The sequence below is a fragment of the Parasteatoda tepidariorum genome, chromosome 3 (genome assembly GCF_043381705.1).
Source record: "Parasteatoda tepidariorum isolate YZ-2023 chromosome 3, CAS_Ptep_4.0, whole genome shotgun sequence".
NCBI lineage: Eukaryota > Metazoa > Arthropoda > Arachnida > Araneae > Theridiidae > Parasteatoda > Parasteatoda tepidariorum.
This window is the reverse complement of record NC_092206.1, coordinates 84,861,565-84,884,348: the sequence shown is the minus strand read 5'-3', so window position 1 is coordinate 84,884,348 and position 22,784 is coordinate 84,861,565. Positions and strand designations below refer to the sequence as shown.

Genomic DNA, 22,784 nt, shown 5'->3' with positions numbered 1-22,784 from the left:
TACCTAAAGAATAAAACGATGAATCAGTATCATTATCAATGTATGATAATGTAGGTAAAAAAAAGTTGTTATTTTTTAATAAACCAGGTGGTTCCTGCTCATTCCACTCCCTAAGCCTCGTGATTGCTTTCATTCATCATTATTTTCATTCTTAAAATACGATACTTTCTATGAAAGCAAACAAGTTTTGTAAATAAAATGTAAAGTTATTATAATTTTTTGTAAGGATATTTAGTTAGTATGTTAATCATAATGAAACGTTATTCGTTACGATTGAGGAATATGTTTATCGTAACGAAATGTTAATCGTAACGTATTGCCTGGATTTGAAAAATAATCGACTGTACTTGAAAAAAATTAAACTTATAAATAAACTCTGTGACTCCATAGAAAAAAAATAGTGGAATGTACTTTTACTTGTTAATGAGACTTATATCATTATAACAGTTCAAATAGGAAACGGTTTTTATCTGTCTTGAACCAAGTTTTTATATCTTTAAAAATTTTAATCTAAATGTTAATATTTACTTTCAACATCCATACGCTTTCTCTCTCTCACTAACTCACTCTCCTTTTTTTCGTTACTTCGGCATTAACTCCAAAGCGAGCTAATAAAATAAAGATCTTGAGAGAGGGAGATAAATTTTCTTACAACAATGGTTACGCAGCCATTTCGAGGCAAAAACTGCAAAAAATAGGAAAAAATTGAAATATCAAAAAAAAAAAAAAAAAAAATACTCGCGTTAAGTTCATAAATCAAAATGTCCCTTTCACTGCTTCAAATTTCAACTCTTTAGTTGCATTCAGTGGAACGCAATGCGGCCCGCAAGGTATTTTTTACAACAATTTTAACAGTTTATAATTCTCGGACTTATTATTGAATTTTTTTTTTTTAATTCTTTCGTACTCCTTGTATATTTTTCTACACACATTCGTAATTTCAAATTTCTAAGTCTCATAATTTTTGAACCGCAGAGAAAAAAGTCGAAACAGCAAATGGCTCTAATTTTTTTTATAACACAGAAAAATTAATGCAATTAAAATTACAAACTAGTATTTTTAATGAAAGCAAATAAAAAGAACCTTTGAAACTTAAGAAATAAAAAAAATAAGGATGCATTGGAATACATTGGACCGTCGAGAATTTGTTTATCTACAATCTAACAGAAACAAAATGAAATTCAGATGGATAATTTTTATGGCCTTCAAAAATCAAAGTTAAAAATCAGTGGTTTACATCTTTTTGTGTAATTTTTGAGGGACAAAATGAATCTTTGAAGCTTATGAAAAACTCAAAAGGAGATGCCATAAGAATCTGACACTACTTTGAACTGTTTATTATTATTATTAAACAAAGTGAAATTATTTTATTATAATTTTATTAAACAAAGTGAAATTATCTTATTATTATTTTATTAAACAAAATGAAAATTGAATAAATGATATCTGTGGTCTAATTGAAAGATGAACATTGAACGATGGTGAATTCTAGAAGTAGATTTTTTTTAGAAAACTCAATTGATCTGAAATGTAAGTACGAGAAGCTACCCAACATTATGCAGGGTTACCCAACTTTGTGCAAAAACTCATTAAAAAATTCTAATTTCTGAAAATTATTTTAACAAATCGTTTTATCCATCATAAGTTTTGAGTCCAGAAAATGCTGAGCATAAGAAGTTGGTTTTCTTACAAGCTCAGTACAGTTATCTGAAGTTTATGAAAAAAACGTCTCAGGTTGAAATGGTGTTTATAAATAACATTACATTTGCAAAATATTTTAGTAAATTGAAGTTATCCTTGAATACAGGATTTTACTAAAAATTTATTGCATTTTTCTTGCTTACATTTTTGAATGAAAAATTGACAATTAAAAGATCTGTCAGAAAATGTAATAAATTCGCAACAGTTAATTTTAGAAAATCAAGTTTACATACTTTCTCCAAATTTTGTGTCTAGCACAAAAATATTTAATAAAATATGGATTTTTATTTTAATCAAATTTTTCTTAGCGCTTTTCTTACCTTTAGTGTGCCTACGTGCCAACTCGTACTAAATAAAGAATTTCAAACATAGTGCAGAACTCGAGTGTCACGTGTTATCACAGGATTTGAATAAATTCTGAGATGCAAACGGATTTTAAGCAAATCCACTTACGTCTGATCTGTTAGTTTTGATAAATCTTGTTTTATAATACAAAATAAAGTTCGATGAAGAGTTTTCTTTAAAGAAGAGCATTCAGAACTTTCTTTAAAAAAAGTATATAAACTACTTAGAAAAATGCAAAACGCTTTAAATTTTCAAGCTTTCAAATCGCACTTTTTTAATAAAGCTACCAAATACGATTCACTGCAAAATTATTAAAAAAAATTTAAATGGTTTTCGCTCATGCGCAGTATTAAAGAATTACTTTAAATACTCATATCTTGGACAATTTGTAACGATTATATTTTAAAATTTTGAAATGATATTTTTATTATTTATTAAAAATTGCTCCAAAAAGTTTGCTTAATTTTATTGAATATTTTTACAGTTATAGTAAGAAAATGTAAAAAAAAAAAAAAAAAAACAGTCGTTTTAAATTTCTTTTTTAAAAGTTAGTCTCCCCCCCCCCTGGTTTACGAAATTTTATGCCATTTTTGCATATAATAACGAAAGTAATTGATAAAATTAACAAGTTTGTTGCTACATATTCTGGCATAGGATGATCAAAAAAACTCTTTTTCGTTCGTAATTTCTTGCCGATCCCTCAAACTTCTGAAGGCTGTAAAATTTATTGATAAGTATGAAAAATCTCTGCTCAACTCCTTTAAAGTTAAAAAATAATTCTCGTAGCATTTCTTGAGGAATTTGAAAAAAATATAAAGAACTGAAAGCGTTTCTTTCATTATTGTTGTATATATAGGATAGTGTATATTGTATTATAAGAAGAAAGCAAAAATAAATGAATAAAAGGTTTAGTTTTTAAAAAAAAGTTCTTGTTGAAACTACTCAAAAAGGTTGTAAAACTGAATAAAACAAATAAAAAATTTTAAAAATTGAAAAACAAGAAATTATTTTAGCTAGTTTCGACCCTTGAAAATTATATATTCGGCAACTTCCCTCAAATTACCCCATTGCTTTATCTTGAACAATGATTTCGAATAAACTTTGAGTAAAAATCTTCCTAGTGATCTTCTAAATAATAGATGTTCGTATGAAGACCTTTTTTGTGAATATTGTTCTAAGTCCACTAGTTAAAAAATGAAATTAAACTGAGTTTCATATTCATGCAAGTCAAACAAGTATACTTCTAACTTATTTTTGTGCCAAAATGGACAAGGAACTCAAAACAGAACAGAAGTCACGCAAAAAAGACAAGATAAGAAAAACAATAAACTCATTAGACTGTATCTCAAAATGAACAAAGACCACCATTCGAATATGGCTTTCATATATGTAGGTCATTATTAAATGAATATCCTTAATTAATCTTGACGAATAAGAATATAAAGAGAATCTTACTTTGTGCACGTTTGCAGTTTTTATAGGGCGGTATTACTCAATCATATAATATTATAAACTCAAAGATAAATATTATGTTCAAAGAATTTGGGCACCATTGTCTTAGAATACTGACTGGAAAACATTTACAGTAGTTTCTGATCAATAAATTAAAAACAAGCAAAGTTCAAAAAAGTTACTCCCTCAATCATTCGTGTCATCTTAAATTACTTTCTCCTTAAAATTAATGATGTCAGATAAAAAGATGCCTTTGACTTAAGTTGCGATAAAAATTCATAACGTGTTTTCTGAACCGCGGAGAGCAGAGATGTGTTTACAGAAAATGGTCACGCCTTCGATCTGCTGTTTATCGAAGCCTTGTTGCAACGTAAGGGTTTAGTAACTTCTTTTACCTTGTCTTTTAGACTTGGTAAAAATAATGAATAATCAATATTTAAACTACCTTTAACATGAATTGCAAACAAAAATTAAGAATCTTCCGCTGGGCCGAAGCACCAATTCCTTTTTCAATTCGCTATATCTTTCAATGGCCAAGATGGGAATAGTATAAAATTTATGCCCCAATACGAAACCGTTGTCAACACCAGAGCTGCTTTCATTTTTTTTAAGCGACACAACCTCATAAATGGAAGGACTTTCTGCCAGCCTCAGTTTGCTTAGTAAACACAATTTGTTTACGAGATTTTTTTAAACATTGATTTACTAAAATAACCATAAATTTAGAAGAACGAAATAAATAAAATGATATTTATCATTCTAGGTCATTCCAAACACTTTAACAACCCTTATTCAACTGGGTAACTGAATTCCGCTCTTGAAATAATATGCATTATTAAGTATTTATATTTTGATAAATTAAATGTTATAGTGTCGGGTACGAAAATCATTTCATATTGTTAATTTTTATCTTTTATCATCACTATATAATCTATTTAAATAATGAGTTTGGAGATAAATCGGTAGATTTATAATATTTCAATTTTGAACAAATGTAATTTGTAAAAGAATTTCTATTTTAAGCATTGAAGCAAAATTAACTTTTCAAAGCATTTTTTTGACAAAACTAACCATACATATTTACTTTGTGTGGAATTGAAAACTACTAACACCTTCCTTTGTTCGCTGGACTGCTATGAATCCCTCACATGTGATATGCCTAATAAAGTATTCAAGAAAGAAATTTTAAAATATGGTTCTTAAGTGTTTAAGAGTACAGGAGAAAAATTTTAAAAAATTAGGCGTAAGAGAAAAAGGTAAAAAATTTAAGGACATCTGTTTATTGTGTCTTCGTTGAGACTTGTTTTAGTAAAAAAAAAAAAAAAAATCTTTATTGTTAAATGAAAATCGCTAATCAAGTGACACTTTTCAACAACTAAGTTTTTTTTGTTATAATATAAAAAGGTGAAATAACATTTTTATAGCACTAACTGTTTAAATAACAATACTTCAAACTTAATTTTTTGCTAATAACTTTACTTTTCTATTTTATTATTTTTCTTATGTAATACTGGAGAGAGTCCTTTGCACATTATAGCTAATGAATAGAAACCTTAGATTTCTTGGGTCTTCTTTTTCACGGGTAACAGCCCGTATTCGTGAGGACATGGTTTCTAGAAGTTTCTGGGAGTGCATTCATGCCTAGAGAACACCATGCAGTGTCTAAACACTTCGAAATCCTATAAATTAGATGGACGAGGAGATTGCTGACGGATGTGCTTTTCCAACATGTCCCCAAATTTTTTTATTATGTTAAGATCTGGATTTTGCGGTGGTCACGGAAGGTGTTGGAAGTCATACTGATGCTCATTGAACCAATTTTGTACGCTTCCGGCAGGATGTACAGTTGCATAATCGTCCATGATCTGTCCGTCAGACTCGAAACGAAAATCTGACATTCTAAGATGAATTTGATTTGCCAACTTGTTCAGGTGTTGCATGGCTTTTTGTTTATCTTTGAGAGACACCAAGACACCGCTACCATAACAGCAGAACACTTTTCACGTTATTATACTTCCTCAGACTAATTCATCGACTTCAACCGAATGAACCTTGTGTAATTATTTGTGTACAGTATAAATAGTTGAACGATCCGGTGGAATTCAGTACATACCGTTGATACCTGTAATAATAGGTACTATCTGCTGCGCTGATGACCATTTCAGGTTTTTCAAACGCATACTAGGGAGATATTTCTTTTTGGTTTATTAATTGTTGTAATAATAGTTTTTTTAAATCAAGTTGATTAGAAAATCCAAAAAAAAGAAAAAGAAAAGAAAAAGAAATCCAAAATTACTTATAATAGAAAATAGCAATACTGTAAGCACGTACCTAAAATGTAATTCCTTTTAAGAGATATTATTAATTTCCTAAGAAAAATTATTTATTTATTTTTTAAGATGCCCAGAAAAGTAAAAAAAAAAATGCATACTGTTGTATCTTAGACCTGTGTCTCTGCATTATACCGGTTCAAGGTATAAAGTATGTGCAACAGGTCCAGATAGCATAAATGAATATTGCGTGGACTAGGCCACATCCACTTCCGATATAAAAAAAAAATCATCATGTTCTTAGAAAAGCTATACATTTTTAAAAAATATTCCTGTAAATATTCTTTGCTATTAGGTTTATGATTAACTTCTTTTATTTTAGCTTATTTTTATCTTAACTTTTCTTTTAATTACATAAAAAACAAATATGTAATTAATATAATAAATTACATGGATATCCATATTGAATCAACTAAAAAGTTTGGAAGGAAGGAACTCAAAATGAGTGTTATCTTATGGCCCAAGGTGCAGCACCATATTTTCATATTTTTTGAAATGTTTGACAAAATTCATACATTTATAATAAACAAAGGTATAAACCTATTCCCATGAAACATTTAAGTTGGCTGAATTATTATATTTTTGGTATTAAAATAATTTACATTTTTAAACTCCTGACAAATAAGAATTACATTAGTATATCTAGCCTCAAGTATCAAATGTTACAGTTGTGGTTATTTCAAAATAATGCTAATGAAGTAATTTAAACTTATGTGTTCCGCATCAGTTGACTTGTCGCCTCCATTTTAGGAAGGCTTTTGAGTGATCAGCCCAAAACATAACCTCATCTATCTCACTATCACTGGCAATATGTCGAATCCACATATGTCGAATCCTATCGACTCCACCAAATTCATGCATACCAAAACCAAAACAAAAACTAGAAGGAAGAAAAAAAAGAAAAATTCCGCAGAAAGAAGATGAGGTGAAAGAACTGCATCACTCTCATCTGCCTTGACCTTCAGGAGGTACTCTTTAAGGTTCAATAGCTCCCAGGTACACAAGAAATCTTTTTATGTGGTTAAAAAAAAATTATGATGTAAGGTTCAAGGTCTCTGAAGAAAGTGGTTTTGAAACAAGGTGGAGGGGCATGAAATTACTCTTTAAGGGGAATATTTGATCTCCAAAATTCTCTCGGGATCATTAGAAGAACACCAAGAGCTGAAGAAGAAGAGATTGACTTCACGGGTATTCGGAAGAATCAGCGGGGTGCTACCTATCATTTAGTCGCAGGTGAGTGGATGTTATCAATCAGTCTATGGCATTGCCCAATCTTATATTTCATAATTGTTTCAGTTTTGGTTTTAAATTAAAATTTGATATTTAATTTTTTAAGAGAAAAATACCATAAAATGAACTTTTTTTGTTATAATAAAGAAATTAATTTGAAACGTATAGTATATTTTTCAATTCCTACTATTAGTTCACATTCTCCCTATATTTATATATCTTGTTCAAATTTTCAATCGTTAATAAAACACTTTTTATTCTTCCACACAAGTTCAAATACATTTTTTTAAAAACTTGATGTGGATGGCACTTGATATTAATACAGTTTTTTTCAAATATTAATTCATTAATTAAATTTAATTAATTAATTTTAGCTTTATTTGCGAGAAAAAATTTCTATTATATAAGATATTTAGCAAGATATAAATTTAGAAATAAATACCGTCAGTGGCGAAACGTGTAGATCGATCTTGTAGATCGTTAGAAAAAAATTTTTTTTGCTTTGTTGTCCTAAGTAGGAATTGACTTCTAATTTTTTTTATATATTACTTGTTATAATGTCAACAGTACCAAAATATAAAATTTATTGTATTATCTCTTTATTTTTTTCTCTTAAGTGGCACTAAAAACGTGAGTATTTCTCTATCTAACTAGGAACAATATAGTCTTTTATAATAATTCGTTTTGTTAGGTTTCGTTAATTAAAATTAAAATAACGTTAAATAAGTAGTTAGACGTTAAGTATTTGTTTAGTTTCGTTTTGTTAGGTAGTTTTAAGTGATAGTTTAACTAGTGTTGAATAGTTAGCTATACGTTAAGTATTTATTTAGAACTAGCCTCCTTTGGTGTCCAGCATGGTCACCTTCCAAAATTATTTTGTACAACTTATAAACTTTAATGGTTTCCAAGTGGATTGTACAGCACAACTGTATCTAAATATTCTAATTCTTCATTCTCTCCCCATCCTAACACCTTAATTAGTCTTAAACAATATTTTAACCAACTTTTTCCCCGTTTAACTGTTGCCCGCGCGGAACTCCATTGATTCCAATTTTCAATTTCCCGGATGTTGTCGAGCTTCTTTATGTATTGAATTTTAGCTATAATTTAAAATCTGTCCGGTACAAATCACCGTAAGTATAAGTTCGGGACATTATCTTCCTGCTCCATTACGTGCCGTACTACTACCTCACTCACCTCTCGAGCTATAACTTGAATATCGTACAATATATATATGCTATTACTCGAAAAAAGCAAGCTCCGTCACTAATAATTGGTATCCCAATATGCTGTACCATAGCCCTTTTTATTGTTCAAAACTTCTTGCATCCCTTTTAGAAATGATAAAAAATAAATTTAAATAATTATTTCGCAACTAAGCTATTATATCTATAAAAATATAAAAATATTCTAAATAAATATTTACGTATAGCTAGCTACTCAACACTACTTAAACTTTCATTTAAGACAACCTAATAAAATGAATCTAAATAAATATTTAACTTATGACTAATTATTTAACAATACTTAAATTATTAAGACAACCTAAAAAAATAAATTATAACTATTATATACAACTGACACAAAAAATTTGAACAAAAGAATTACAATTAGTTTCATTGAAATTGTTCGAACTTGGCAAATATGTCAAAATAAAACGATGATGTTAAGAAATAAATACCATTTTATGGCAATAGAAAACATTAATAAAATGGATATGAAAACAAAATTGCAAAAATGAAGTGAATTTGAATAATTTATTATGAAAACTTTTAAATATTCTTAAAAGAAAAATACTGTCAAAAATATTTAAGAAATTGAATGTTTTTTTACCACATACAAGCATTTCGCTTTCATTTTAGCTTGCATCATTATGAGTAATAAAATTTTCGTTACTATTAACGTTACTGACGTTTTATGAAATGGAATTTTAATGATAATTATTTTATTAAAAATTATATTTGTAGTTAATATCAAAGTCCATTTAAAAATGTTAAATTATATCTTTCTATTGAAAATATCTTGGAATGGTTGCGAAAATAAAACCCGAATAAAAAATTTAAAAACAATCATACTAAATTTTCAATCATAATATAAAGTAAACACAAACGATAAAGTTTTTTCCCCTCACATTTAACAGTTTTCAACAGTTCATCATTTTTGCCGTTATTTGACTGGTTATGGTTGAATATGGTAAAATAACAAATAAATAAATTTCTATTTAACCATTTTTTACCTAGAAACTTCTAACAATGTAGACAATGAGAAACTTCTATTATGTCGTGCTTAAAACTTATTAAGCTGTTAGAATTGGAGGAGGGGTTGAAGAATCAGAATATTTAAATACAGTTGTGCTGTGCATTCGGCTTGATTATCGTAAAAGTTCCCATGTTGCTCAATATAATTTTGAAAGGTGACCAATCTGGTCGCCGAAGGCGGCTAGCATTTATTAAACAGCCTTTAAATGAGAAGAAAAAATTACCACAACGCATTTAATGCCTTTTTTTAAAACTAAATCATCAAAATAATTTTGGAAAATAAATAACTTAAAAGTAATTGGTTGATTAATTGTAAACAATTTGAAAACAACGCTTAGAGTGTTTCATATGAAAATTGCAACATAATTTAAGTAGCTTGTATCAGAAATAAAGAGCTGGTAGGATAAACTATTTTAACCTTTAAAATTGTAACTAACTAAATATTTAATTCTCTGTAACAATATAAAATCATAGAGTAGGTTATGTCAAGGAAATCCGGTTCTTACATAATAGACAATTGCTATATTGTCTGATCAACAATTTAAAAATGTCCTCAGATGGTTTACCTTCCTCAAATAAATACTGGCATGCGGTAAATTCGACTCTGAGTGAGCTTTCCTCATTTTTATGTTTGTTTTCTTAATATTTCTGTTTGATTTTGCTATTTTGAGTTTAGCGCAGCATAGTCGAATCCGGCTTTTGCTCTTTTAAACTCTTCTTTCAATCCAATTTTAAAATTAAAATATTTTTTTTAAATTTCTTGCAGATATTTCTACACCCCATCATTTAGAAGAATGTGGTTACAGCTTTTCATTTTTTGTTTCATCATTAGCGTAGCATTGAGTGCTGAACCAAGATTCAGTCGCCCTCATAGTAAGTATTTAAACCAAATTAAAAATCATAACTATGTAAAGATGCGCAAAAAGATAGAAGCACCTTGAAATAACTTTTGATCTCATGATCAGATTTTCATATACTACGACTCAAACTTAATAGTTCAAGGGAGTGACCTCAAATATGCTAATTATAAGTGCAGACTATAATTAACTTATGAAATTAGACACAAAAACGTACTTCCTCTGAATGAACATACCTTTTTTTGACGGATTTGGACATATGGGGGCAGCCGCAATCTGGGATGGGTTCAATAGTTTGGTCAGGAAAGCAGTCAAAAATTTGAACCATCTCATGTTAACTTTAATTTTTGATTTATTTCGTCATATCTCAAGAATGTTTTGAGTAAATCGAAAACTCTTGCTCACAATTATTAAATGCGTTAATCCAAGAATAATTTCTTGCAAAAAAAACAGTTTTTGATAAGTATTTATTGTTTTTTTATTAATTTATTTAATAACAGACAGAACAATTTTAAATTGTAAGGTATACAATGTTTTACATCATTTTGAGGATTTATAATTTTTTTCTCAATACCAATCCGATTGGCATTCGTTCTTTAGGTATCAGTAGGGCAGATTTGTTAGTCACGTTTTCAGGGGCACAATATTAGGTGAGTCAACGTTGCTCCCACAGTAAGGACAGCTAGTACAGAGACTAAAAAAACATCTATGCCCTGTCCGGGCTTCGAGCCCAGAACCTTTCTGATGTGCTGTCAGCTCCATACACAGTCTGATCGGCATTCATATATATTTATCTTTTTTCATCAATGTCTTTTTTTTTAATCATATTTTCATAAACAATGCATGAACTGTGAAAAATTTAATATGCTTAAACCTTTAGCACTTGTACCAAACAAATGCATAAATATTAATAAAGATATTTTTTTCACAATGTTGTGAAAACATTGAATCCGCAAGGTATTCACTTCTACAATGCTGGAGACGACCATGAAAGAGGCAAGGTCGTGTGCTATTATAGTGCCTGGGCTTACACGAGACCAAAACCATGGAACTATGATATAGACGATATTCCCGGAGATTTGTGTACGGATATCATCTATTCTTTTGTGGGATTGAACAATCAGACATGGGAATTGTTCAGTATTGATCCAGAATATGATTTAGAAAATGGTAAGTAAAATGTATTTCTTTAAAAGTATTACGTGACTAAATTTTAAATCTAAAAATTATTGAATACTTGAACACGGGGTTTTGTTAGTATTACATTTTGAAAACCCGATTTGCTTAAAAAGTACACATTCAATAATGTTTGGTTAAAGTTTGAAAACAATTAGAACATTAAATAAATAGCCAGTGTGATCACCAGATAATAAAATAACATTTCCTTCTTTCTAACGGCAAGATTAAAAGACTTTTAAACTCCTCAGATAGAAATAAAAATACGAAGAACCGTATAGAGAACAAACATAGAGAGAGAGAAACATAGAGAACAAGAAATGACCCACTGTAGGGATAGTCTAGAATCCAAACGGCCCCTTGACTCCCAGTGGCGGTCCACAGGAGAGAGTTTGATTAAAGCTGAACAGTAATTGAGATGGTCACCATCCCCAGATTACAGAGACTGCAGATAGGAGCTACGTGGAAACAGTGCAACTGTTCTTGGAGACTGTCATGGCTAGTGGCGAACCTAAACTCGGCCATCATTTTGAGACTAGAGATTATTTAAATTTCCAAGACTTTTGAATTATACTAACAGCGAGGTTCTTTTTGAACTCCAGATTTTTGGTTACTCGTTTTAATGTTCCAAAGGAAGGAAAGGAAACATTCTTAACCTTTGTAATTTTTAATGAGATGGCTATAAATGACTTTAGACCTTATCCCTTTGATGCAGAAATTTTATGAAATATATTTTCAAACTCTTTTCCTTATTTCGTATTTTTGGTTCAAATAGGTGAAAAATATGCAGTGAAAAATATAAGTGATTTGCAGTTATTTAGCATTTCAATAATTTCTGGCAAAGAAATAAAGCATGATACACCAATGTCTTTTTTCGCATTAAAAGCAAAATCTTCCAAATACGTCCAAACGATGCATTTTTAAGTTTGTAGTTACTTAGATCTAAAAGAAATCATTAATGAAATTCTTTAATTTACAAAATCAATTATTAATAAATTTTTGACTATAGTAAAATAAAATATAATATGATCAAACAGATTTTGTCTTGTAACTAATAGACTTTACAAATATATTTTCGCTAGTAATTAGAGCGTCAGTATATATATATATATAAGATAGAAGCACCTTGAAATAACTTTTGATCTCATGATCAGATTTTCATATACTACGACTCAAACTTAATAGTTCAAGGGAGTGACCTCAAATATGCTAATTATAAGTGCAGACTATAATTAACTTATGAAATTAGACACAAAAACGTACTTCCTCTGAATGAACATACCTTTTTTTGACGGATTTGGACATATGGGGGCAGCCGCAATCTGGGATGGGTTCAATAGTTTGGTCAGGAAAGCAGTCAAAAATTTGAACCATCTCATGTTAACNTTTTAACAAAACTTTTATAAAAAAAAGTAAAAATAACATGTAAAAACAGATAATAAAATAAAATAAAAAGAAAAAACATTAAAAAGGGGAGACTATAAAGCGAGCAGCAAAATCAGTTCAACTTACATGGACGGATATTTTTCAAGAATATATATAATTTCAAGAATATATAAGAATTTTCAAGAATATATATATATATATATATATATATAAATCTCATCTGCGTCAAAGGGTTAGGAAGTTGCTGATTTCTTAAAAAAATAGAAAAATGAAAATATCTATTTAGTTTAAACGTAAATTTCTTACTATGCCATTTCCTTCATAAAGGCACATTTCATATCATTCCAATAATAAAAAATTGGGATTAAAGGGATTTAACGGAAAAATACGTAAATCAACATCTCTTCCACAAATAGTACATTTAAAATAAATGAATTTCTGAAATGTTTTTAAATTTTTTGATCTTTATGCCTTTTAGGTGGTTATAAAAAATTCACGGCTCTTCGGGGAAAACATCCCCATTTAAAGCTTCTTCTTGCTGTTGGAGGTTGGGCAGAAGGAGGCAGGAAATACTCGGACATGGTTGGAGAAAAATCTAGAAGAGACATCTTTGTGAAAAGCGCCGTCAAATGGGTTAAAGATTTCGGATTTGATGGTTTTGATTTGGATTGGGAATATCCAGGAGCATCGGACCGCGGTGGAAAATATTCCGACAAGGAAAATTTCTTAAAACTTGTAGAGGTACGAAGTACATTTTTGCCATTATCAGTTTACGCACATGAGCTTGTGACGCTAAACTTTAAAATAAACATTTTAATTACACAAACATGTAACATTACTTGCAACATTTTATTGTCTAATACATTTCTATATAGGAACTAGATGTCAGTACAGCATTTTAGCTCATTATTACATTTTTGCCTTGTAACTGTTATATTTATGAAATAAATTAAAAAATAACAATATAGAAATTATTAATTCAATCCAAAACAATATGAAGGACCTATATAAATAAAAGGCCACACATCTTCGAAAAAAAGGAGCTGTATTTGCCCCTTCTCTTTGACAATGGCTCAATTCTATTCAAAATCATAAATCATGAAAATGGATGTAGTACGTTACTCTGAGAAGATACAAAGAACACAAATCAAGAATCAAATCTAGTAACGATTATTTTTAATCGAATGGAACAATCTTAGAATTAAAAATTTTCACGATTGTCTTGTCACGAATTTTAAGTATATTTATTGCTGCTGTACGTTTAAAAATCATGATTCACCGCTTTTTTTTAAAAAAAATCTAAAATATGATTATTGATTCAAGCATACTTTTAATTAAACAAAATAGCATGCACTCAGTCTCTAGTTCTAAAAGTTTAGAATTTAAATATAAAATTAAATCAAAAATATTAAATCAACGTAGTTGTGATAAAATTCAAAAGCAATTTCAGAATCAATATAAAATATTCCCTTCAAATTATTTATGAAATTATTATCCTATGTGCATAAATTACAATCGCTAATGAAATGGATTAATTACTTCTTTTTCTTTCAAACTATAATTTTTAAGGCTTCTGTGCATATTTTTTTCACATGGAAAGCTAATCCAAGAGCAATCAAATTTTTATAAATCATCGAATCTCTTCATTTTCGATGAAATAGTGAAACACTAATACATATTTACTGAAAAATTGGTGTGGGGGAAAAATACGATAAGAGTCAAGAAACAGTTTTTATAATTTCATCTTTGGAAAATGTAGGTATTTTTTAAAAACATGTTTTACTTTTAAATAAAATCTGATTAACTAATTTATCTTGCATTGTTTCAGGAACTAAAAGTTGCATTTGAGCCTCATAAGTTACTTTTGACGTGTGCTGTGCCAGTGGCTAAGTTTAGACTGCAAGAAGGATACGAAGTTCCAAGATTAGCAGAGTAAGACACTCACCAATTTACATTTACATTTTTAACCAATATTTTTTTTCATTTATAAATGCTTCGTTTATTTTATTTATCCATTTTTATAGTAAAAAAATGTAAGCGAAAGGAATTCCTTTTCAATCAGAAAAAAAAAAGTTAAATTGAATATTATCTTAAAATTATTAAGATATTATTTTGATTAATTTCGTCACATAAATTTTTGCTTGGAATCTACTCTGATGTCGGTACAAAATTTTGGTTAATTATCAAGATTTTGGTTTTCAATAGAATTGGGCCATTGGCCAAAGGGAAGATGCAAATTTACCTCTTTTTCCTATAGATGCGTAGCCTTCATTTAATCATTGTTTTGGATTAAATTAATTGTTTCAATGCCATTATTTTATAATAATTGGCTAATTTTTTTTATCAACATCGTAAGTACGAATTCTCTTACATGCATCGTGTAGAAATCTAATAACGTCCAAGTAGGAGCTTACTGCATCTAAAAGAAATCTGGTAGGAAATATGTAATCGTCTATTCTGCTAAAGTGCAAGCTTGAATTCTATTCAATCAGAATATAATTGTTTGACATCGTCAACATGAAATCAAATCTTTATGGCATTCTCCATTATTTCTATCTTAGATGCGCAATCTATCTTATTCAAATGTCTCTTCAAAATGTTTCAGATATATTTTTGATGAGATTTAGATATTGAGAATTTCAAGGGTAATCAAGGGTAAAGTGGTTAATTTATTTCCTTTATAACATTTTTTATACTATCTCAGAACGAAGATCTTGTTGAAACACACCAACACCACGAACGTTGCATGAAAAACACAATTTTTTTCACTATGATGTTCTTTTTTTTATAGTTTATCATCCTTTAACTGATTCTACGCTGCCAGTTGCCCCTCACGTGATTTAAACAAAAGAAAATATGCTTTTACAGTTTAAGATGTTGTTCACTGGTGGCTTCTTAAGCATTTCGCCTTACAAAATTAAAATCTTTGGACGAGAAAATACGATTCGTTGCTGAATAAATTCAATTCCAGTCTTGTGCTGTGCAGAGTTTATATTTTCTATCCTAATTCAAAACTTTTTTCTGGGTCGGGATAGCCTTGTCGGTAGGGCGCTGGGCCCATGCCCGAGAGTTCATGGGTTCGAACCCCGCCGGCCGAAGACTCGCCGTGTAGTTGGTGACTGATGCACGTTAAAATTCTGTCGAATCGCAAAGTCCTCCACGTTCCCATAACAAATCAATACCTCTGGGGGGAACTGGATTGGAGATCGCTCGTTCTCTGATTCAGGTCAAAATTACGATCTGTGGATCTATGAATGGGTCCGCCTTATAAACAGGTGAGACGTATGATGTGGCAGAAGTCGAATTCTTGGTCATAGATGGCGCCACTGAAAACCAAGAATCGCACACTCTGCCTCTAAATTTGCTCGGCTTCACCAAGCAGGCTTGCCCGTGTGGCAAGTGGCATTAGAACCAACCAACCAAACTTTTTTCTTGGTTGCAAGTATAATTACCATTTAGGACACGCCTTTTTAAATTGAAGATTAATAAAATAAGATAGAAGGGAGATAATTGACTAGAATTGAAAATTAAATTGAAGACTTTTAAATTGAATCTTAGACTTCATCGAACTGTTGATGACTCAACAGTCACATCCCAAGCAGCTATACTTTGGCTCCAGTTGGGATCAAAATTGACTCAATATGGGTCCTATAAGAATATGTACTGAAGGACCAATATTGGAATGTCCAGATTTTTTAATATTGGTCCTAAAATGGTCTATTTAGGGCCTATACATCGGTCAATATGGAACCTATATTGGCTAAATAATGGATATAAAATATCGGGTGAATCTGACAATTCTATATAGTACCTATATTGGTTGTAAAGTGGCTGCAAAATATCGGGTGAATCTGATAATTCTATATAGTACCTATATTGGTCGTAAAGTGGCTGCAAAATATCGTGTGAATCGGAAAATTCTGTTTCGGGCCAATATCGGCAAAATAACGGTCCTCATTTAGCCAAGATTCATAAATATTGGCCCAATGAGGGCCTAGTTGTATTGGCCTAAGTTGTATTGCTGCTAGGGATTCTAGATTTCTCCCTAGAAGCAAATAATTCTCTATCTGAAGATCTGCATTAGTTGAGCCAACCTCCATCTGTGCAAAAAAATGTAGTTAAACCAATTTTATAGGCTGAAAATCCTACCCAAAGCCGAATGTTATTGAATAGGAAACTTAATTCATTAATATGCGCAATACCGTATGTCACATGATATAAGACATTTAAACTAAAAAATACTTTTACTTATAGATTATTTGACTGGATCAATGTGATGACCTATGATCTTCGTGGTAACTGGGCTGGTTTTGCAGATGTCCATAGTCCTTTGTATAAGCGACCATTCGATCAGTGGGCCTATGAGAAACTTAATGTGGTAAGATATTTAAAAACTCTTTTTTCTCATTTTCTTTTTACAACTCTCCTACATTAAATTTTAAGAAAAATTATTGAACCTAAGATTTTTTTTTTAATCGAGTCGAAGTCCCTAAAGACAGAGACAAATATTCTCTACATATCAATATGCGTTCACTTTGAGATTTCATAATGTTTTGTAGACAAATATTTGTTGTATAAAAGTACATAAGTTAATTAAAAGATAAGTTAGTTAATTGAATAGAAGTAAAATATAATTAAGACTTGTAGTATATTTCAAGATAGTGATTTTCAGAATAAGTGCCACAGCGAGCTAAGATTTAAATGGGACACAGCTAACAAAAAAGCTTTGAGAATCATTTCATCTTATTTTCTTTGTATCTACATTATTTAACATTGGTAAAATTGTTTCGGTAGAAAATATAATTTGTTTCTTAATCAGCAATTGGGATGGAATTTGAATTATTATTAATTTTTTTTTAAATAGTGATTGTTTGTTCTAAAAAAATAAAGAAAACAAGAATTTTTTCCCTCACGAAACTGATTCATTTCAGAAAAGGTTAAGGAGTGCTGACTATTATAGAAATAAATGCAAACAAATCTTTTTGCCATTTATTTTCAACAATTTCCTGAGTTGAAATCAGTGATGAGATCAAATTGTTAGAAAATTCGAAACTTATGAAGAAAGCCTTAACTTCTTTTAAAGCTTTAAAGCTTCAAGTTAACAATAATTTTTATATTTTCATAAAAATTCATAATCACTATTTCATAAATTTTTCTCGTAATTAATTCATTTTCAGTAACAGATCAAGCTCGAAGATTTTGCATCTATAATTCACGAAAAGTTACATTATTTTTGGAAAATTTAAAGCAAGAATTAATCATAATTGAAAAAATGGGATATTTTACGTCAGCCCTGTGGACGTGGGAAGCCATTAACAAAATACATATCGACTAGCCGTCGCTGGGATTCGAACATGGATCATGTCATTGGGAGACGAATGCTCTATCCCCTGAGCCACCACGGCTCTGATTCGTTTATTTTATTTTACTTTATAACCGTCGTTGAACAACCGACCCAATTTTGGGTTTACGACTACTTATGTTCAACTACGTAGCCTTGTAATTACGAACCCAATCCAGAAGACAAAGAAACTCCTGGATCAAGTATTGGGGGGGGGGATTTGCCTTCATGGAGGACGTTTTGATGGAACTAGCCCGCATTGGCGGGAGAAAAAGACTACGAGAACTTCCCACTGTTAGCCGTAATCCATCATCCGTCTACCACTGAGGATATTTCACGTCAGCACTGCGGTCGGTGCAAGCCGGATGCGGAATTCGAATCGACCAGCCATGGCTGGGATTCGAACCCGGTTCACCTCTTTGGAAGGCGAACGCTCTATCCCAAGAGCCATCGCGGCTCCTGGTGCAATTATTAAAATAGACAACACAAATGTCTTGATTTCCACTAAGAATATTACGCAGTGATTAAAAATACCTGTTGAATCTCCTATACTTTTCTGCCAATAGTCTGAAAATATAGCGTACTAGAAATTTCAAGTTACTAATAATGATTTAATGTTTCTGTTTTCAGCATGATGGTCTTCAGCTCTGGGTCAGTATGGGTGCTCCAAAGAACAAGTTAGTAGTGGGTGTACCTTTCTACGGAAGGACGTATACTTTGGGAAGCAAAGATAACACAGAATTGAGGGCGGGCATCAAAAAGTGGGTAGGTGGTGGAGAACCAGGACCTTACACCAATGCAAGCGGATTTTTAGCCTACTACGAGGTAAGAATAATTAAGACTGTTTCTAATTATTATAAATATCTTCATCGAATATCTATAACTTTATCCAAAATATTTTATTTATAGATTTGTCCTCATGTGAACAGTGGGGAATGGACCAAGAAATATGATGACATTGGTAAATGCCCGTATGCATATCATGATGATCAGTGGATAGGCTATGAGGATGAAGATAGTATAGGGATTAAGGTAAGTCTCAAGCCTAAATAAATGCATGGTGTTCCGTAATCCCCACTCTTGAAATATATATGTTTAATAACATAGTTAAAAATGACAACATTTTGTAACAAAAGAGGTCACAGACTAAGAACAAATAAAATGCTAAAAGAAGTCAAACGGGTTAAAGAGGAAGGAGAGATTAAAAACATCAAAACTTTGTTTGAATATGAGATAAGCTGAGGGACGGTAAAAGGTGATTATTAATAATTACAAGAAATCAAGTTCAGTCAAGCAAATTAAATTAATATTGATGTTATTAAATTAATATTAATGCAAATAATTTCATATTGATGTTTCGATACCGCTTTCTTCGTTAGCGATTCGTCAAATTTCGACAATGTTTTTCCTTATTTAAATTTTAGTTTATGACTCTTAACGTACATATTTTTTAAATTTAATTTTTGACTGGAATTAAAGGTAAGTGTTTACTGAACATGCTGTCTCTAGGAATAATATTTTCTCTCCATTCTAATGAGCCTATCCAGTACGAAGAGTTTGTAATAATCTTCAGAAAATATATAAACACAAAGCAGAAAAGAGCCAAATATATATCCCCTAAGTCGGACATACGGAAAACAAATAAACTTTTGATAATAATTTTACCAATGATAAATTTTTTGATAGAAAAAAATGGTTTTAAAATGCTTTTTCTGATTTCGTCGAGTACAGTAGAGTTTAATAAAAAAGCATAATGTGAAAAAAAAATCTATCTTATATTCGAAATTATAATTATAATATATTTATAAGGAATAGAAACTTGGAATAGCATTCTGGACTTGGAGAGTTTTCAATGGATTTATTTGTCAAATTTTCTAACAACATACACTTGTAGTTGAATTTTAGAAAAACCAAACTTAAATTCTTTGAATGTTAGAAGGTTTAAATGAATGTTAGAATAATCAAATTTCAGTTCTTTGGTTATAATCTAAACGATTACAATAAACTCATTAATTAAATAAATTATAAGTCGTATTTCTAAATTGTATCTTTTTGCAGCTATTAAACTTATTTGTTTCCAATTTCAGCATGCAAAAGTTTGCAACTTAAAATGATTTTAACTTCCATGTGTATAGTAAATATATAAAAACTAAAGATTGTCAGTCCAGCGTTTAAAAGCTAAGCTTAAATCAAATCCTCTACCATGACTAAGCTATAAAATATTAATAGGGGTTATTTTTTCTGTACATTTTCCTCTTACTCAGTCTTACAACTTATAGCCTAAATTTAACACTAAACGTTTTCTAATAGATGGACTACATAAGAAAAGAAGGCTATGGCGGAGCTATGATATGGGCAATAGATATGGATGATTACAATGGAGTATGTGGACGCAAAAATGCTCTTCTAGAAGTTATGAATGAAAAACTACGAGGCTATGTACCGCCAAAACCAGATCCAAGCCAAACAACGGAAGGTTCCACCTTGTCCACCAGCAAATGGTGGCCACCAAGGTAAATTTATAAAGCCTTTTTTATAATTAACCAATAAATAAACCCAGGTTTAATAGGTTTAACCAGGAATTAAACCTGAAGTCTAAAACTTTTAGAAACCGAGACCAATTTATAGGAGTCAACATATTATGCAATGTAAAGTAGAATAACGATGTTTTGCTTCCATGAAGTTATATAAAGACAATTATTACAATTTTTAAATTTTTGTACGCAAAAATAAATAAATTGGTTAAAAGCATGTTTGCTTTTGAACTTTTGATGAAGAATAGACTAATATCGACAGAAGTTATATAGTTTTCAACTCCAGATTTGTGGTTCAGTTAAAGCAGGAGATTAATCTACGATTGTCGGAATAAATTTAAAAAGCCATGTTTATGACCAAATTTAATGGGTTTAACCAGTATTTTTAAGTCCAAAACTTCTCTGAACCAGGGTCAATTTATAGGAGCGAACATATTATGCAATGTAAAGTAGAATAACGACGCTTTGCTTTTATAAAGATATTTTTAATTTTTTATTGATTTGAAAATAAATAAAGTGGATAAAAGTATTTGCTCAGCTCGTAAACTTTTAATGAGGAATAGAATAAAATAAAGAAGTTAATGCACTTTACTATTACATATTTGTTGCTCAATCACATCAGGAAGTCACTCTGCGATTGCTGGAATTATATAAGTTTGTTTGCCTGTACAGCATCAATTTAGTCCATTGAAAACTTTTTTTATGCGGGCTTCGTCTTCTACACGATCAGATGTTTCCTTCGTTTGTTGAGTACGATGACCCGAAAAACCTTCAGAAGTTATACATATCTTCTTAAAAATAACTTTATAAATTGTAGAATTCCTGCCTTTCAAGTTTTAAATAAAATTAGTCCTCAAAGATCAAAAGACGAAGCCCAACCCGAACGGTTAGTCAGTAAGAAAAGCGAATTTAAAAATGCTCTAGTTGGTTGTTGATGTTTAGAAAAATAATTTTTTTAAAATAAATTTATCTTAAACAAAAAATATCTATGTTTTTGCGTTTAAATTAATTTAAGAATACTTAAATATCGATCGCGAGTTACGATTTTTTGCCATCCCTCGTAGAGTATAAACTCAGCAACTGTATTACACACCGCCTATAATTAAAACCAATAATAAACTCAAGCCAAAGCGAAATAGACAAAACAGTTTATAAAATAAACTAAATAAATAAACATGGTCCAAATTTAGTAGACAATATAACATTCGCTGTGCTTTTCAGGTCTACTGAAGCATCAACTCAAATGACGTGGTGGCCTCCAGCATCCACTAAATCAAGTACAGTATGGTGGCAGCCTGACGCATCAACTACTCCAAAACCATCCAACAGTCAGGGTTCACCCTCAGCTTCAGCCGATAAAGATTTTGAATCCCCGTATGACCAGCCTGGAGCACCAGACTGTAAGAACAGAGAAACCATACCTCACGAAGAAAAGAATAAATATTACTGGTGTGTTGGTGGTAGACCTGTTCTAATGCAATGCGAGAAGGGTTCATATTACGATCACAGCTTAGGTAAATGTGCTTGGAATTCAATGCTTAGGTCTAACTTGTTGAACATAGGAGGCTACCATTATCAATTTCGTACATATTTAGGTAAATAAGTGAATTTGTTTAGGTTTAAAAGACTCACAGGATAATAGAGATGGGACTTAAAACACATCCACAATAAGTAATGTACAAAGTAAACGAAGCAGTGGCATTTATAAATGTAATACAAAAAATCAGTTTTTGAAATCTGTCGGTATTATTCTGTGAGTGTTGTTTTAAATTGAGGATGGAGCTTTGCTTACTGTTGTTGTTGCTTAGAAAAACATTCTTGTGTGATACTAGATTTTCAAGTTTCTTTGTGTGCCATATTTTGTTGGGAAATACCGTGTACTCTTCTGCCTTTTTGATTCTTCAAAAAAGTATTAAGAGAAAGAGTTTATTTTTTTTTATTTTTTATATTTTTAAAAAAATATTACTTGTTTTAGTGAAATCATTATTTCATTTTATAATTTGTCAATCATCAAGTTATCAACAATGAACTAGTATAAACACGTTATTATCCTTTAAGAATATTTAAAAATAAATATTTTATTAAGGATATGTATATTTACTGTTCCAACCCTAAAATAAAGTTGTTTTTCTTATTTTAATGTGTTCCTTTTCATGATTTTATTGGAATTTTCA

General features: G+C 30.3%; 2 protein-coding genes across 3 annotated transcripts in view; one reads left to right on the top strand and one right to left on the bottom strand.

Moving 5' to 3' along the window:
- The window catches only part of LOC107445174 (uncharacterized), a 90,782-nt gene that overhangs the window by 25,739 nt on the left and 42,259 nt on the right, over positions 1 to 22,784 (bottom strand). The window lies entirely within an intron of this gene.
- On the top strand, positions 6,922 to 22,750 carry LOC107445173 (endochitinase). 2 transcript variants are annotated; one of them, XM_016059517.3, is made up of 10 exons: positions 6,922 to 7,061; positions 10,083 to 10,189; positions 11,131 to 11,343; positions 13,214 to 13,476; positions 14,564 to 14,667; positions 16,990 to 17,113; positions 18,707 to 18,901; positions 18,986 to 19,108; positions 20,387 to 20,589; positions 21,832 to 22,750. In XM_016059517.3, the coding sequence occupies exons 2-10, from the start codon at positions 10,111 to 10,113 to the stop codon at positions 22,211 to 22,213; spliced, it is 1,686 nt and encodes a 561-aa protein (XP_015915003.1). In that variant the 5' UTR covers positions 6,922 to 7,061; positions 10,083 to 10,110; the 3' UTR covers positions 22,214 to 22,750. The 2 variants fall into 2 exon arrangements, with proteins under 2 accessions (XP_015915003.1, XP_071035024.1); XM_071178923.1 differs by lacking the exon at positions 6,922 to 7,061 and adding an exon at positions 9,879 to 9,924.